General features: G+C 34.5%; 1 protein-coding gene across 6 annotated transcripts in view; it reads left to right on the forward strand.

The window, feature by feature from the left end:
* The window catches only part of MYOF (myoferlin), a 63828-nt gene that overhangs the window by 23301 nt on the left and 24086 nt on the right, over positions 1 to 16441 (forward strand). For 4 of the 6 annotated variants that reach the window (XR_013775104.1, XM_079312383.1, XM_079312385.1 and 1 more), the window contains 15 exons: positions 860 to 986; positions 1467 to 1570; positions 2512 to 2580; positions 2695 to 2738; positions 3140 to 3222; positions 5412 to 5450; positions 7153 to 7277; positions 7741 to 7857; positions 8181 to 8358; positions 9185 to 9309; positions 9801 to 9907; positions 12177 to 12369; positions 13435 to 13590; positions 14409 to 14540; positions 15813 to 15976. Coding sequence is in view for 5 of the 6 variants with exons in the window: in XM_079312383.1 (XP_079168509.1) it covers positions 860 to 986; positions 1467 to 1570; positions 2512 to 2580; positions 2695 to 2738; positions 3140 to 3222; positions 5412 to 5450; positions 7153 to 7277; positions 7741 to 7857; positions 8181 to 8358; positions 9185 to 9309; positions 9801 to 9907; positions 12177 to 12369; positions 13435 to 13590; positions 14409 to 14540; positions 15813 to 15976 (1763 nt within the window). In the remaining variant the exon portion in view is untranslated. The remainder of the gene's footprint in view (positions 1 to 859; positions 987 to 1466; positions 1571 to 2511; positions 2581 to 2694; positions 2739 to 3139; positions 3223 to 5411; positions 5451 to 7152; positions 7278 to 7740; positions 7858 to 8180; positions 8359 to 9184; positions 9310 to 9800; positions 9908 to 12176; positions 12370 to 13434; positions 13591 to 14408; positions 14541 to 15812; positions 15977 to 16441) is intronic. The other 2 variants (XM_079312384.1, XM_079312386.1) reach the window with 1 other exon arrangement.

The raw sequence follows: 16441 nt of genomic DNA on the forward strand, positions 1-16441 counted from the left end.
ATTGTCCTTAACATGGCTAAGCAGGCAGAGTATCACTGATACCAGTTCCAGGACTAGGTCAGGAATGTCTCCACTACTACAAAACATAGACAAGCCTATAAGAGAAATCAGAGTACCAGAAAGCTCCAAATCTTTCCTGGTGAAGATTAGGCCCCTCAATAATTACAAATCAGGCATAAGTAATTTGATGCAGATAAAAGCAGTAGGTAGTTTTAACAATCCAATCCTTCACTGTCTGCTGTTCTGTCAAGGTGAAAACAGGTGATTTTTCCTACCTGACCATTTCCTGTAGTTTAAGTTCTGCTTTTCTTCCTGTCTGGTATTTTTGCATACCATTACTCCTTAGGTAAGTATAATGTCCCCAGAACCATGGCAGATTGCCTTTTAGTTTCATATTAAATGTTCCTCTCTGCTGCCCTCAGGATTCTTCAAATCACAAGGATATGTCTAGTTATTTGTGTAGTATTTATTTTTAAATTAGGAAGCAGTAGGTTCTGGTAAGTTATATCAGACTTGTAAGCCTTTTCTAATTGTAGTAAATGCCTTCTCTTGACATGAGTTTGAAAGTTGCATGGCACCTTGTACATGTGCCAAAATCATCATTGTCTGATCATGATGATGATGATTTTGAAAGTGTGATTATAATGGGCTCCTGCAATTGAGTACTTTAGAGATAAAACTGAATGTAAAATAGTTTATCTAGAATTAAATTTTTGTGGCTTGATAATTTGATACAATCTCATTCTTCATCATGAAACTAACAAGTCTTTAGCTAATCAACAGAAGTTTAGCTAATCACCTTAATTCTAATTCTGTACATTGCCTTGTCTTTTTTGTCTACGATTGTATTCTCTGACAGGTTGAAAAAAGGGAGAGAGATAATGAAAGTGATGATGTGGAAAGCAATCTTTTATTACCTGCTGGGATTGCACTTCGATGGGTCACTTTTCTTCTCAAAATCTACAGAGCTGAGGACATTCCACAAAGTATGTAGCTGCTCCCTACTTGTCCCTTGGTGTTTGAATACCACTAGAAAGAGTTATTTTGTTAGCTGTTCAGAATAGAGTATATGGGACTTTTTATCCTTTACTAGCATATTTTCTCACCTATATCTTTGCCAAAGAGCAATATCTTCAAATACATGTATAATGCTTTTCAAACACAGTGATGCCTTTAAATTCAGCAGCACATCAGTACTTCTTATGAAGTTTGAAAAATCTATATTCTTAAAATTGCTCCTAAGCCAAAATTCTCATGTTTTACCTGCAACACTTCAGAATTTTGTTTAACAAGTTAGACTTTACCTGTCCTAGATCTGTGAGCTGGTTGATTTTGGTGAGATTACCTGGGCAGTTTATTATTTAGGAATAATAATAGTACTAATAGTGATAGTGATGATGATGATGATGATACTGATAATAATAATAACAATAACTACCTTAATTTAATCTTTGACACCTCTCCAGTGGATGATGCTTTTGCACAAACAGTCAAGGAAATATTTGGAGGAGAAGCAGACAAGAAAAACCTGGTAGATCCATTTGTAGAAGTTTCTTTTGCTGGGAAAAAGGTAATTTAGTAAATATCTGAACCTTTATATTCTAATTGTAGTCCTGAGAAGAGATTTCATATGCCAACATGAATTTTAAAGTTTCCTGAAATTATGGAAATTTAAAAAAAGAGAAAAAAATTAAAGTTAACTCTGTAAAATTGCAAACTTCATGGTACAATAGGAAGGGTGTAAAACTGATGACTAATGAGAGGAATGTATGACTAAAGGCTAGAAGTGCCATATGTCAGATTGCTTGCCTACATTATGTTCCTGATTCCTTTTAGTAATTGGTGATACAGATATTTCTGGACAGATTAACCTCATTTGTACATTTAAATAATAATATATTCCTTAGAATGCCAAATTTGATCTGGAGCACAATTGCACAACTTATATTCATTGCTAGTCAGTTTTTTTGTCAGTTGTTTAATATGCTATACAGTCAGGTTGCCCCATGCAGTAGTGTAGATCTTTAGAAGACATGACTAGCAAATAATGCAGCCTCTCCCCTACATATGTTCTTCATCACCCTCAAATCTGCATAAAGAAAGCTGGAATTAAGTAATTCCTTCATCTCATTTATTTGCTGTGATAAAAGCACATTAAATTGTGGCTTGTGGAAATAATAAGCCACAATAATTTCATTTAATTGTAGCTCGTGAAAATAAAAAGTAGGCTAACCCAAATCTCATGTTTAAACACTGTTTCAATATTCTCTTTTCCTCCAAAAGTCATTAATGCTGCATATGCAGATTACTCTATCAGTAGTTATCAGTGAAAAACTCATTGAGCATCAGTGGCTCATTGAAGCATTAATCCAGGATTCATTGACTGCTACATTGAATTTTTCCAATCAGATGGTGATGTGTCCTAAATCATAGCTAGTAAATACTTTTTCCCCCTATTTTATATTTGATGTGTTGTATATTTGATGTGTTTGTATATTTCATTTTTGACAGGTTTGCACAAATATAATTGAGAAAAATGCTAATCCAGAATGGAATCAAATTATTTATCTTCAAATCAAGGTGAGTTTTTTTACCCTTGTTTCTGTAGTAAATAGCCATTTTTTTGGAACTCAGGGCATTAGCATTACACGGGTGAAAAAATGACTTATTTTACTTTAATTGCTTTTTTTTCAGTTTCCCTCGATGTGTGAGAAAATAAAACTTTCAATTGTTGACTGGTGAGTTATGACTTTTAATCAAATTACTTAAGCTAAATGATAATAAGTGAAGAAAAGTCTGGTTCTATAGGTGCCAGGTCTGTTTTACAGTACATGAGAGTATTTAAGCAAGTGTTAAAGTACTTTTATGATTTCTTTACAAAAGATCTGGTTAATGTAACAGGAAATTATTTTTGTGTGCAGTGAGAACTGAGCACTGTCAGTGTTTAATGGCAGTGTAAAAGTCAGGTATTCATGTCTACAGCCCACTTTTGCAATTTATCATTACTGGTCTTCTTAGTAATATTGAAGCATTTTAGGTCATAGAAAATGTGTATACTAGTAGCTTGCCACTGTGTATGATCACCAGCTTTATAATTAAATAAAATATTTCTCTTTTTTTTTTTTCCTCTTTTTTGTAGGGATCGACTTACAAAAAATGATGTAGTTGGAACAACGTATTTAAGTCTCTCAAAAATTGCTTCTTCTGGAGGAGAGATTGAAGGTAATTGCTTGAGCAGTGTATAACACACTATCTTCTCTTGTGTTGCACACAGTGGCAAAGATCAGTGTTCAAAGAAAGTATATATTTATCTGTAGTTTCTCAGTTCCCTTGCAACAGCATTGTATGTTCCTGAAATTTTCAAAACAGTGCTCCTAGAAAATATTCTATGGGACTTTTGAAAGTATAGTGTTAAAATTTTAATGACTAAATCACATCATCTTGGAAATAGCAGTAACTCAAGATTTGGTTTTCTGTTACATATATATATATATGTGTGTGTGTGTGTAAGTTACTGAACTAATTTAATTTGTGAGTACTTTCCCAAATTGAGAAAACAATGTGATATCACAATCTACCATGTGTAAGATATGCACATTTACTTATATGCTTAATAAGGTATTTAATTTCAAGACAATCTGGAGTCACTGCTTCAGAACCACTTGTTTTTTGGACACTGGTAAATAAGGTTCCTTTTGCTACCTTATAAGAGTATCTGTTGTATCTCTGAGAAGAGAAGCTGAAAGCTGTGGAATGTTGCTGAGTAGTTAAGCCTAAAGGAGCTATCTAGAGCCACTTACTCACTTCCTGGAAACCACTAGGTTGCTTTTAGATGCTGAGGGAACTTGGGTCAGTCTCTGTTCTGTAGCTGACTAAAGCAGGAACTGCATCTCATTGCATGAGTGCTCAGTATTCCTATTTTATAACTCTGATTTTGATTGCACTGCTGTGATTGCAGACAATTGATTTATGTGCTTCAATCAGTAGAGATGGCTGGATATGTAATTTCATACAGCTAAAACCAGAACTGATTAACTACAGGAAAACAAGTTAGGCAAGATATGAGATGCCTAACATATTGTTCCCATTGGAAACTAGCTTTGTAATAAAACTCTTCTTTAAAATATTATAAGAAATATTATTTGTGCCAATATTTTGGAAAATATAAGAAAAAATCCAGTTAAATTTATATTCTAATATAATCATGTGATTATCGATCATTTCTTTGTGATCTATATCTATAATCACCTCTATTTATAGCAAGATCTTTCATACAATTGGGCTGGCTCCCAGACTAGAATTATGCGTTAACTTGTCAGAGAAATTGTTTTATCTATTTAATGAACATAGCTTGGCATATTAGTTATCCATATAGAATTATAAAGCTCCAGGTTAAGCAGGCTTAGCATATATTTATCTGACTATCTACACTAGTTTGAATAACACTCTCAAAGCCATTTTGACCATTGTTGCAATAAGAATCTAAATCACTAATTTTTTCTGTTGTATTTATAAAATCTATAGGATATGTACTTGTCTGAGACAGACCAATTTACCCTTAAGTGGATGGATTTATCAGGTGTTTAAAAACAAAGTTAGTGGCTCCAATCCTATACTGACTTGAGGCAAGAATTGGATGGAATTGTGTTTTCAGTCACACAAAAGCTTATACAGTAGTCCCCTTAGAAGGACTGCTATTGAAGTAAGGCTTCATGCAAACTTTTATATATCCCATGTGCAACCAGAAGCAAAAGAAAAAGGCAGTGGGAAAGCCAAGATAGAAGGGTTGGGCTGTTGGGGAGAATTCAGCTCTGGAGAGATCACTTGTACTCCCCAGATGAGTATCTTGAGCTGCAGCTGAATCACAGCACATTTACACTTCAAACCCAGGCACTTAAGAACTGGGAGATTCCTTTGGTTTCTCTCTCTGCTGAGGTACTGACACTGGAATAGCTATTTCTATTATCTTTAGAGCTGGCTTCTAAAGGATTGTGAAACTGAACTAGGCTACAGACCTCAGTAAATATAAATGTAGATACCTTAAGGGACCCTGAAATGTAGTGGGTTTTTTAAATGCCCTTAAAAGTAAAACTTTAATTTGGTTTTAAAACTACTTTTGAAAGTAGCTTTAAAAATAAATCTGTATTTTGTGTGGAGAACAGTTGTACAAAGCTGAAAAATAAGCACCAAAGCAAGATATTTTGTCAGATATATGCTGGTTTTTTCCCCTTTGAAATTTGTACAGGAAGAGTAATACCTTCATATATTAACCAGAAGCAAAATTGTAGCCCATATGAACTTTATTTTTTCTCAGGCTTTCAGCTTTATTTTAAAAGGAGATTGCTTTGTGATTGTATTTTTTAAATGCTATTGTCACTCATCATATAATTACCTCTCTTTTCATAATATAGATTTTTCATCTTCGGGAACAGGGGCTTCATCATTTGAAGGTTTATATCTTCACCTGTTACTGATTTTGTGTTCCATTGCCCAAACTGAAGAGTATTGCCTAAGATACTCCATCAGCTTAAAAATATTTAAAATAATTGTTTGTCTAAAAGATTTCACCATTGTGATTAAAGAGTATCAAACATAACTTACTCTATAAACCAGTTTTGGCACTGGAATTGATTTGAAAATATTTCTGTTTGGCTGATGCTTCAAGCTGTGTGTTAGAGATGAGTATGTAGTTGCTACAATTACAGAAGCAACTCAGTTCAATTGCTTAGACTAACAGTCTAATAGTGGCTTGACATTTTAACTTAGCTGTGAGATCACAGGTATTTTTGCACCTGCAGAGCCCTGCGGAAATAAATAACTGCTTAAAATGATTAGTGGCTGTTTTGCTTATGCTTACCAAGCTATATAAACAAAATCTGGAAAATAAAATCTGATTCTGTTACTGCCTGGAGAGGTGACTTTTTCCATAACTATCCAGGTTGACATCCAGGTATGAAAGAATATCTGGTAAATATTTAAATAGCAAGAAATAGATACAAGTGGAGTGCCGTTGAAAGGTAATCAACATTCATTCATGGTACTTCATTTACTATCCTCCTTTCTTAATAAAGTAACGTTAAGTTAAATGCTGAAATGATTTCTTAGATTCACTTTATTAGCCTTCTAAAAGTAAACAATTGAATTTAAATTTAGAACAATAGAAATTATTTTTATTCCAGTTTTGGCAGGGGTTTTTAGTTGTCTGTCTATATGTTCTAAAATTTGTATTCTGTTTAATTTATTTGTACAGTAAGTAGTGAATGCATTAATTTAACACATATCTGGATCTTAAACCTAGTCATCCTGAAGTCAGATGTGAGCAGTTCAGTCTTAGAATTTTTCAAAAATTGGACATTATTGCAATGATTCTTTTTCATTCAAATTTTGAACTGTTTCTGATTCAGAGGTAAGGGTGTGAAGGCAGCCAAATGCAAAATAGAGAACTGAAAATCTTTATTTTATATTGTGCAGGTTATATGTGACTTTGTGCTGGCAGGAAATTACATCAAGGCATCACATTCCTTTTTACAATCCACTTGTGTGTGTCAGTAGTGGCACATCCACACGAGGCATAATCCTTTACTGGCACTGTCTAACCTCAGCCTTCTTTTCCTGTCAGGAATAAGTGCATCCCTCTCTGTGCTGCACATCACTCCAGGCAATTTTGGCTGCAAAGTTGACCTGTTTCTCTTTTTTTCTTTTGTTCTGCTAGACAGTGCATCTTTTTAGTGTCTCTTTAGTTTTGTCATTGGCCTGTGTGTTTAAGTGACAGCAAATATTGTTTAACTCAGTTCCATTTTTTTTCTAGAAAACATGTTTTCTGTTAGCATGAGAGCATATGACACTTGCATGTAAATTAAAACCATATATTTGGAGTGGGACATAAATTCTTCTTATTTAGTGGGATTTTTGCTGCATGAAGTAGTATTTAGTGTAAGAGTTGCACAGTGAAGAAAGAAGTTAGGTACAAGTACAGTCAGTAGTATAATTGCTTTAAATTTATATGGTATCCAGAGAATAAAGTGCTCTTACATTACTAATACCTAACTAATATCTAACATTTCTTCTAATGGATTTGATAGTGATATTATTTGTTTCATTCTGGCTTAATATGGTAATTAACAAAGATATCATGGTAATGTCTTCTGTTAGTAAACTCTGGAGAAACTGAAGTTGGCTTTTTGCCAACATTTGGGCCTTGTTACCTAAACTTTTATGGAAGCCCAAGAGAATACACTGGATTCCCAGACCCATATGATGAATTAAACTTTGGAAAGGTAAGTTTCTTTATTAATTGTTTTTCATTAAAAAATTAACCCAATTCTTTTAAATCAATGAATTAATTAATTTGCATTCTTTTCAAATTACACACCTCTTGCTCTTTATTTTTGAATAATATTTTGTATTTAAGATTAATAAGGAAGTATTACAGTATTTTCCATTCCTATCTGCTTATGTTTTAAAGGTACTTTTGAAGAAGCTACAATGATTTAGATGATTTTCACTGACTGCACCTTTGCATGCATTTGTATTTCTTCTTTCCTTGTTTGCATAAATATGTTTTTCACTTCTAGCCTTAAGCCAATTGCTTTATTTAATTTGTTCCAATACATACATCCATACCTCTTCAGGAATTTTGAGAACTCTTCAGCGAAATGAAAATCATGTACAGCTAAAAAAATTATTTGCTTCTTTAGGGAAAATATGTAAAATTTGATTTCATATGTGTTTATGTTACAGGGAGAAGGAGTTGCTTATAGAGGGAGAATTCTGGTTGAACTATCTACATTATCTGAAAGCAAGCCTGTTAGTAAAAAATTAGAAATGATTCCTAATGATGACTTACTGGTTGTCGAGGTAAATCCTTGTTTTATTGTCACTGTTGGAAGTGGAAATGAGACTTAGAGTGACCTAACTCATTAAAATCACTGCAATAGAGTTCAATCTCCAAGTTAAGAGAGATGGTTGAAAAGTAGTGGCTGCAGAAGTGTTGTGCCCTTGTAGCAGGAAGTGTTAATCTGAAACATTTTATAATATCAAATTTGTTATACATGTTACATTTTTTATTTCTTCTCAGAAAACAGTAAAAACATAAAAGTTACTATTTCCAATTAGATATTGCTGTTGTTGTCTATAATTGTGGATGCTTTTGAAATACAATGGAAAGGTTGTTTTGGTAGAAGTACCAGCGCAGACGGAAGTTCTGCTTGGCTGCTGTGTTCCACTCTGCCACGATGCTGCAGGACACGGGGGAGCCCATCCAGTTCGAGGTCAGCATCGGCAACTACGGCAACAAGTTCGACTCCACCTGCAAACCTCTGGCATCGACCACCCAGTACAGCCGTGCTGTGTTTGATGGTAAGGGTGCTCTGCTCTGGGCATGAAACGATCTCAGATTGTCTCTTGGAAGTGCTGTTCATGGCTTTGGAATGTCAGCCCAAACTGCACTGCACACCTCCTGAAAATGTGGCAGAAAAGAGCGTGAGGCTCTTTGCAGCTTTTGAGATGAAGCTGCATTTGTGGAACAGGTGCTGCAAGGCCTCCTGAGGTTATTAATGAAATTTTGACAGAATTCAGTGAAATCTTTTGACTGTGTACTAGAAATGCACAAACTTTGCAAGGGAAAGAAATCACGTTATTTTAGAGGTATCTGGAATTAAGTAGGGAAAACACGCTTTGAATATTCTGATTTACAATAAAATAATAACTTGTTTTGAAACCATGCATCCAGCATCCTAGAAAAAACAAATTACCTAGAGAACAGGAAAATACATTTTGGTTATAATTTTTTTTAATTAACTGCAAAAAGTAGGGTTTTTTTCCTCTGCATATTAAATTTAATACTCAGACTTACTCTAGAAAATTATTATTTGAATATTTTATTTCAAAGATAAAGTTATATTAATGTGCCATCTACATCAGCATGTTATGGAAAGAATATGTTAACAGCTAATTTATTTTTAAAAGTCTGTTGGATTTTGAAACAATTTGAAACAATTTGAAGTGAACATTTACCACTCAACAGGTGCTCTGGTGGCTTCAAAATCCAAATCCTTTTGTGAATTTGGAGTAGCAGTATGTTCTTAATGATTTGTAATACATAAATGATGTGAATGTAGCAGCAGTGTACAGTATGTATTCCTGCCATGAATTCTAAATCTTACATACAAATGTTTCACACCAGGTAATTACTATTACTACTTGCCATGGGCAAACACAAAGCCAGTTGTAACGTTGACTTCTTTTTGGGAGGACATAAGTCATCGATTGGACGCTGTGAATATAATCCTAAACATGGCTGAAAGACTGGTAAGACATTTAAAATCTTTCTTTTTCTGATAGGCTTTTCATTTTTACTCTTTTTCATTTAGAGGTGCAATCAAAAAGTGACATTTTGAGCAAATTATGGATATTTTGTGGTACTTTTTCCCTTTTTCTCTTAGTCAGAATTAAAAATTGCTTGGTGTAACAAATGGCACTGTCAGTCATAGGCCTGCATTTTAGCAAGACTCAATACACTCCTTCTTGAATCCACAGGGAGTTTCCCATGGGAAGGAAGAGTCCTCAATGTTGGTTAGGAGTATGTTGAGTCTGTGGGACTGTTTGCATGTTTTGTTAAATATAGTGGGGGAGAACATCAGAATAGTCCTCTTAAATAAAAACAAAGTTTAAACATAGTCTTTTTTTTGGTTTGGCCTTTACACAGATGAACAAATAAGATCAAAATCTTGAAACTCCTACTGACCTTAAACCACAATGGAAGTTTATAAGTGCAAATTCTTTTCTTTTAAATTCCTCAGCAATCCAACTTAGCCAACTTAAAATCAGGAATGCAGGCTAAAATGTCAGAAAACCAATTAGCTGAGATGTGGTTGAAGCTGATTGATGAACTTACAGAAGATATAAGGTAAAATAATTTTTTTTATCTCTTACATTATCATTCCAGTCCTGCTCAGAATCTTCATTATTGCCTCTGCTAAGTCAGAAAACAAATTCTGAGGACTATAAAACTGACTAATCCCATGAATTGACCTAAGAGCTGAAATTCTGAAAGTGGAGAAATATCATGGACATTGCTAGTCAAACAATCCATCTAGTTGTGCAATTCTCCATTATCTCTGGATAGTTTTATTACTGACAGTGATAAGACCAAACAGCATCTCTTAAAAAAAATCTGAGGGAGGACAGTTCTGAGAATGAATGTTAGGTCTCTCTGCTGCCTTTCTTCCATCCACCTTACTTTAGAATTCCTCATGTAACTTTGGTTTACCTGTGTTTCAATGTTATTTCTGAAACTGAAGAGGGAAAAAAGTCTAGTACTTTACTGGTAAGCCCAAAATAAAAAAGTCAAAAGGTATGCAGGGATTATGGGCCATAAAGATAATAATTTTGAATAAGCCTCTAGTCAATATGTCTGGTATGTAGGGAGGTGTTCAGAGAAGGCAACAGGAGTCAGCATTTAGAGTTCTGAAAGAGAGTAAATTCTAAATAGAGAGCAAAGAATTGTATGAGAAAGAGACATTAAAAAGGAGGTATTGAGATGGGGAGAGTAAACAAGTAGGTCATTAAACAGCACAGGAAAAGGAAAGGGAAAATGACAGAGCAGTTGCTGTCCATAAGAGGAAATAACAAAGAACATGAAATGAGAGTACAAACTCAACCACTTGTAGAGCCAATATAAAAGCAGAGAATAAACAAACAGTGGAGATCAGTATATACTAGCAAAGAATTACATGATAGAAAGCTTGCACAAAAATATAAACTAATAACTTCATAGAATGCTGTGATTTGAAAGAAAGCAGAGTGAAAGGGCTGGCAAACTTTGGGAAAGTAAAATGTGAAGGACAAACTATTGTCCTATGGAGCTGTCTAGTAAGTGTGGAAACTTCAGGTCAGTTCCTCATCCTGACATGTATTTGCACTGTTATTAATTCTGATTAATTATTTTATAAAGCATCACTCACCAATTATGGAACAATAACACTAAGATACAGCCACCAAATGAACTTCATGTTGCTCATGGGATACAGTGCTCTTTTTGGATTTTTTTTCCAGCAAACTCAAAAAATCTCTGTCAAAGACATATCTCACCGTATTGAATTCATAGATTTTTCCTTGCTGTGCTAAGGTTTAAATGAGTTCAAGAGTTTGAGAGAGTTTTCAGTGCACTACTTGAACCTGCAGTGATGTGACTTCCTGAAGGTTCTGATCTAATACATTTGATCATCTATGTAGCTCCCAGGGCAGACAGCTCTTGCATTCAGATTAGTAGAACTAACTGTAGTGGAAGGCACAACAGTCAGTATCAAGGCTTTACAGAATTAAGGTTCATAGCAGGTCATTAAATGTAGGTCAGATAAGAGTTGGTCTTTTCAAATTAGGCAGTGTCTTTGGAAATTTTTAAACTTTTTTTTTAAATATATTAAAGATGTTTTAATGAACTCTGCTAAAGGGATACAGTCATTGATCTTTGAAAAGCTGCCTTTGCCTTAAACCTCCTCTCATTTTTTTCCAACAGAATTGGACAGCATTGTCAGGCACATAGTGTGATTTTTTTGGGGTTGTTCTGTGCAGAGGCAGGGCTCAATGATCCTTGAGAGTCCCTTCTAACTCAAGATTCTAGGATTTCTTGGTTCCATTGAATAGTTACTCTGCCCTCTGCTGACTCATAAGTTCTGTGTCACAGATTTAGAGTTCTTTTATGTTTTCTTGCCAGATGGTTAGACAAATCTAGTCCTATCACAAGCCATATTTTTATATTGATTTTGTTACAATATGCAGTTTCCAGTGAAGGAAAGGAACCTAATCTTGGTCTGAAGGCACTGTTCTCAGTTTTGAGATGCACATTTTGAGACGATATTTTTTTTTTTCTGTCAATATATAGACAAATGGATTTTCATTGGTTTGATTGGCAACAACTACATTAAACCAAACATCTCAAGGTGTTCTACCTTGGTGCTTGTTATGTAAGCACAGCCTTTCCCTTCGTTACTATAAATTCTTTGTGAGGTGAATATCTCTGCAGAAATAGATGCAATAGCACTGTTCCAGTAGTTTTCAATCACAGGAAATGATGGCACACTCCATCCATTGCCACTGTTTGCATGTCTGCATTTAGAGTGTAGCTACATGAAATCCACTGAGATTATTAACCATAACAAATACTCTCTTTTCAGTAAACCATTTCCCCTCATAGAAGGCAAATCTAATATAACAGTCCTTGACACCCAGATAGAAAAACTGCGCCTCAAGTCTCTCCAACAGATTGGAGAAGCAGCAGCAAGGATGAGAAGGGAAGCTACTGATGTGAAAGCCACTCTGACAGAAATTGAGGATTGGTTGGAGAGATTACTGCAGCTGAGTGAAGAGGTTAGTGCTTCACAGTGCTGGTCATTGGTTTAGCAGTACTGGTTAGTTTAGCAATATCTGTCTAAGACAATTGGGTGTAAAGTTCACTGCTGATCGAGCAATATCCTCTCTCTATAGAACAGTAATTTTAGATGCTGTGAAAGTAAACATATTCCCCTCTGTAGTTGCAATTTAGTTAAACAACTCTTATGTTAGCTGTTCTCACTAAGAATGTGTGTTGGGTAATGATCACTCCATGATTGGTAGAATAGACCCTATTCTGTTTAAATGACTGTTCTGTCCTTTCCATTCTTCCAGAGATGCAAGTCAATTTTCTGGTTCAGGGACTGCAGGGTATATGTTGGATTTCCACAGATTGTTAGTCATAATAATCAGCTTCTAACGGAGTTAAATCTGTTTCTGTGGATTTTAATTTTTTTTTAATTTTCAGCAATGTTTTCTGTTTCCATCTTGGCTATTCATAACTAGTTTTCACAGCATTTTAGAAATGGTTTTATTTTTGATTTGTTGCTTCTGCTCTGTAGAGTTGCTGTTAAAAAAAAAAAAAAAAAAAAAAAAAAAAGAGCAATTAATTGGCCAGACTTGCAGCTAGCATACAAAGGTGGGCACAGAACTCCAAAAAGGTAATAGATGGTTTCTGTATTCTGCTAAAAGTCTTACAATGATATACCCTTAATGTGGAAGCATGACAAGCACTTTTAAAGTGTAGCAGGTCAGTCCAAAGCATCAGCCTACGGCATCCAGTCACTATCATCACCATAAGGGAATCAAGATACAAAATGTCTCTAGAAAAATTTATAAAAGATGTAAGGATAGTTTTTTAAATAAAAGTTACTTTGCTTTCCAAAAATCTCAATGGTATTTTTATGATTCTTTCAGAACTATATATTGGTTAATTTGCAAAACAAAACAATTCCCTCTATTTATCGTAAGTTTGTTGTGATTCATGATTCTAAATGATAAATCTTTGTCATAAACCCTCATTTGTGTTTCTCTTTTCTAGATTAGTTTACTTCTCTATTAATTACTCTCTTTAACTCTCCTTTCCCCACAAATAATCCTCAGCCACAAAACAGTATGCCTGATGTAATCATATGGATGATCCGAGGGGAGAAAAGACTGGCCTATGCTCGTGTTCCTGCACACCAAGTGCTGTACTCCACAACAAGCCCTGAATCATCTGGGAAATATTGTGGAAAGACCCAAACAATCTTCTTAAAGGTACTATTTTTTTCTTCTTAAGAAATAATTAACTCCCTAAATTGAGATGCCACTTGACATGAGTGTGAAACATGCAAACAAACTATGAATGATGAGGTGTCGAACTCAGGACAGATTAGAAGCCAACTGCATATAGCTTCTTCAAAATATCACAGAATTTTTAAGTTTATCATAAGCCAGTTAGAACCAGTATTGGCCCCTATCTCTGAGACTTTTCTAAAAGAGCTCAAAATTGTGATAGAACTTTTAAAGTGTTACTGGACTTGGTATTTGGGGATTGGACAAGAACGGAAATTTTGAGAGAGAATAATAAGTGCAAGTCAGAGAAATTAATTAATGCTTCAATGCAGACAAGCCTGTATCTTCATGGTTTTATTCAAATTTTCATTGATTCTGCTTTTACTGAACCATCCCTGCTAACATCTGCATTTCCAGCATCTCCCAAGAAGAAACTCAAATATCAATATTGAAGTTTTAAGTTATTGTCAAAACTAAAAACTCATTTCTGAATGAAACTTGGGAGAGAATTACAGGAGCAGGGATGATACTACTGTTTGTGTGTTTGGTTTTTATATGCCCTAGGCAGCTATCATTTAAAGAACATTTTCCTCCTGAACTACTAATTACTATTTACTTACTACTAATTACTTTTATCACTACTAATTACTTATTACTACTTATTACTTTTCAGAAAAAGCAGTACAGGAAGAGATAAATATTTATTGGTGTTCATATCTCTTTGTTGTTTTATGTCTTTTGCTGAAAGCTATGATACCTGCACAACATAACAAAGAATAACATTTTTGTTTGTGTGCCAGTACCCACAGGACAAGACAAAAGATGTCAAAATGCCTGCAGAGCTGCGAGTTAACATTTGGCTGGGGCTCAGTGCAGTTGAAAAGAAGTTTAATAGCTTTGCAGAGGGAACATTCAGTGTTTTTGCAGAAATGGTATGTCCATCACTGCTTTCTTACTTTAAACTTGGATGTGAGTGTTGGGAATTCCAAGCAGTTGGAGTTCTTTTGAATTTCTTTGTGAGCCAGACAGAAAATGAGAGTAGTGTTGATTATAAGGAAACAAGTAGAACCCATTCAAGGCAATTAATGATAAAGTCCATTGTGCCTACCAGATGAACTTCAGCAGACCAGATTCTGAACAGCATAGTCAGTACAAATCTGGTTAACTCCAGTGGTTTCAAATACGTTTATTTTAGATTTTTATCAGTGTAATTAAGATTAAGATCTAAACTATTATGTTTTGGCATGTGAATAATCCTTTTTTTAAATTTGCTTCTTCGCTTCTACAAATTATACTTGAATATGAGTGGTTTTGCTTAATAATGGTTCTTTTGTAGCAGTGGTAAATTTACTGTTGCTGACAAAAATGCTATAACACAATAATATTTCAATGAGAAGCGTTAACAAATTCAGAATACAAATGCTTGAAATAGTCCCACAGCATATAATGGAGGTTTTGGATGGTAATTGTAAGTAGCAGGTGTGTTTTATATGCCACATCACCTAATGGTGCATATAATCCAGTATCAGTAAAATAGCTAATACACTGTTGCACCTGTGCTTAAATATTTAGTAGTGCTATGCTAAGTCACTAAGTCACAATGGGTATTCAAAGCAATTATTTAATTGCTACTGAATGTCTCATTTGTTGGTCTTCAACAATCCAACAATTTTACAGGAACAAGGGCAGAAAACTCAAGACCATCATAAACTACAAATAATCCCAGGAGGAGAAATAGACTGGCTGAAATCAGAATCATGCCCCTTGTAGCTATTATGATTAGATTTTGATTCAGTTCTACATATTAGAAAAGATTTTAAATTGGAGGAGATTTGAGATGGAAAAAAATGACAGAATAATGCATTTAACGAACAGAAGGAATTTCTTTGAATAATGTAACAGAATTTTATTTAAGAGAGTTTTAATTTTGAGAAAATTTTACTGTTGCTGTAGAGAGGCATTACATTGAGAAAACTGTTTACCAGGCAGCACAGAAGAAAATAAAATAAAGAAATTGAAGATGATATTGCAGAGTAATATGGAAAGGAAGTACTTAATTTCAGAGGAAGTAAACTTATTGTAAAGTGTTTCAATTATAATAGTTTAAAAAAATTTTTTTTTTTCCTCCTGGAAAGTGAAACACCTCCTGAAAGGTGTTCATTATCCCTAAATAATAGTTGGATTTTTGCTTTCTTCCCACACAGTATGAAAATCAGGCTCTCCTTTTTGGAAAGTGGGGTACCTCAGGACTTGTTGGTCGCCACAAGTTTTCCGATGTTACAGGAAAAATCAAACTGAAAAGAGAATACTTTCTACCCCCAAAGGGTTGGGACTGGGAAGGAGAATGGATGGTTGATCCTGAAAGAAGGTCAGATTTTTTTTAATTTTATGCAGGTAGGAATAAAGGCATTTGTGGCATTGAGTAAAAGCTTCTCTCCGTTTTCTTGGCTGAGAAAGGGATTTTAAGCTGAAGGTTCCAGGACAGCAAAAAACAGCCAATAATCAAGTTAATAATGCTAAAATAAACATTACCTTTTTTAAAAAGTAAAACAAAACAGGCAACAGAAAGAAAGCATTAATTTGTAAGAACTAGCTTATGGTTTTGCAGTCTCCTTGTTATGATGGCTATATTGCTTATATTCTCTGGATCTCAGTGCTTCATCTTTTAACTAAATAATAATAGTGTTTCATGCCTAGGAAGCTACTACAAGGCTTACATGTGTCAGTTTGAGATTCACAGGTTCTGTGAAGGTTTCAGAGAAGATCCTTGGTTTGGTGAATCTTCCATGGATAAAAACTTAACCCTGGCATCCTGTATACATCTGCAGCTCAT

Source organism: Erithacus rubecula, assembly GCF_903797595.1.
Source record: "Erithacus rubecula genome assembly, chromosome: 9".
NCBI lineage: Eukaryota > Metazoa > Chordata > Aves > Passeriformes > Muscicapidae > Erithacus > Erithacus rubecula.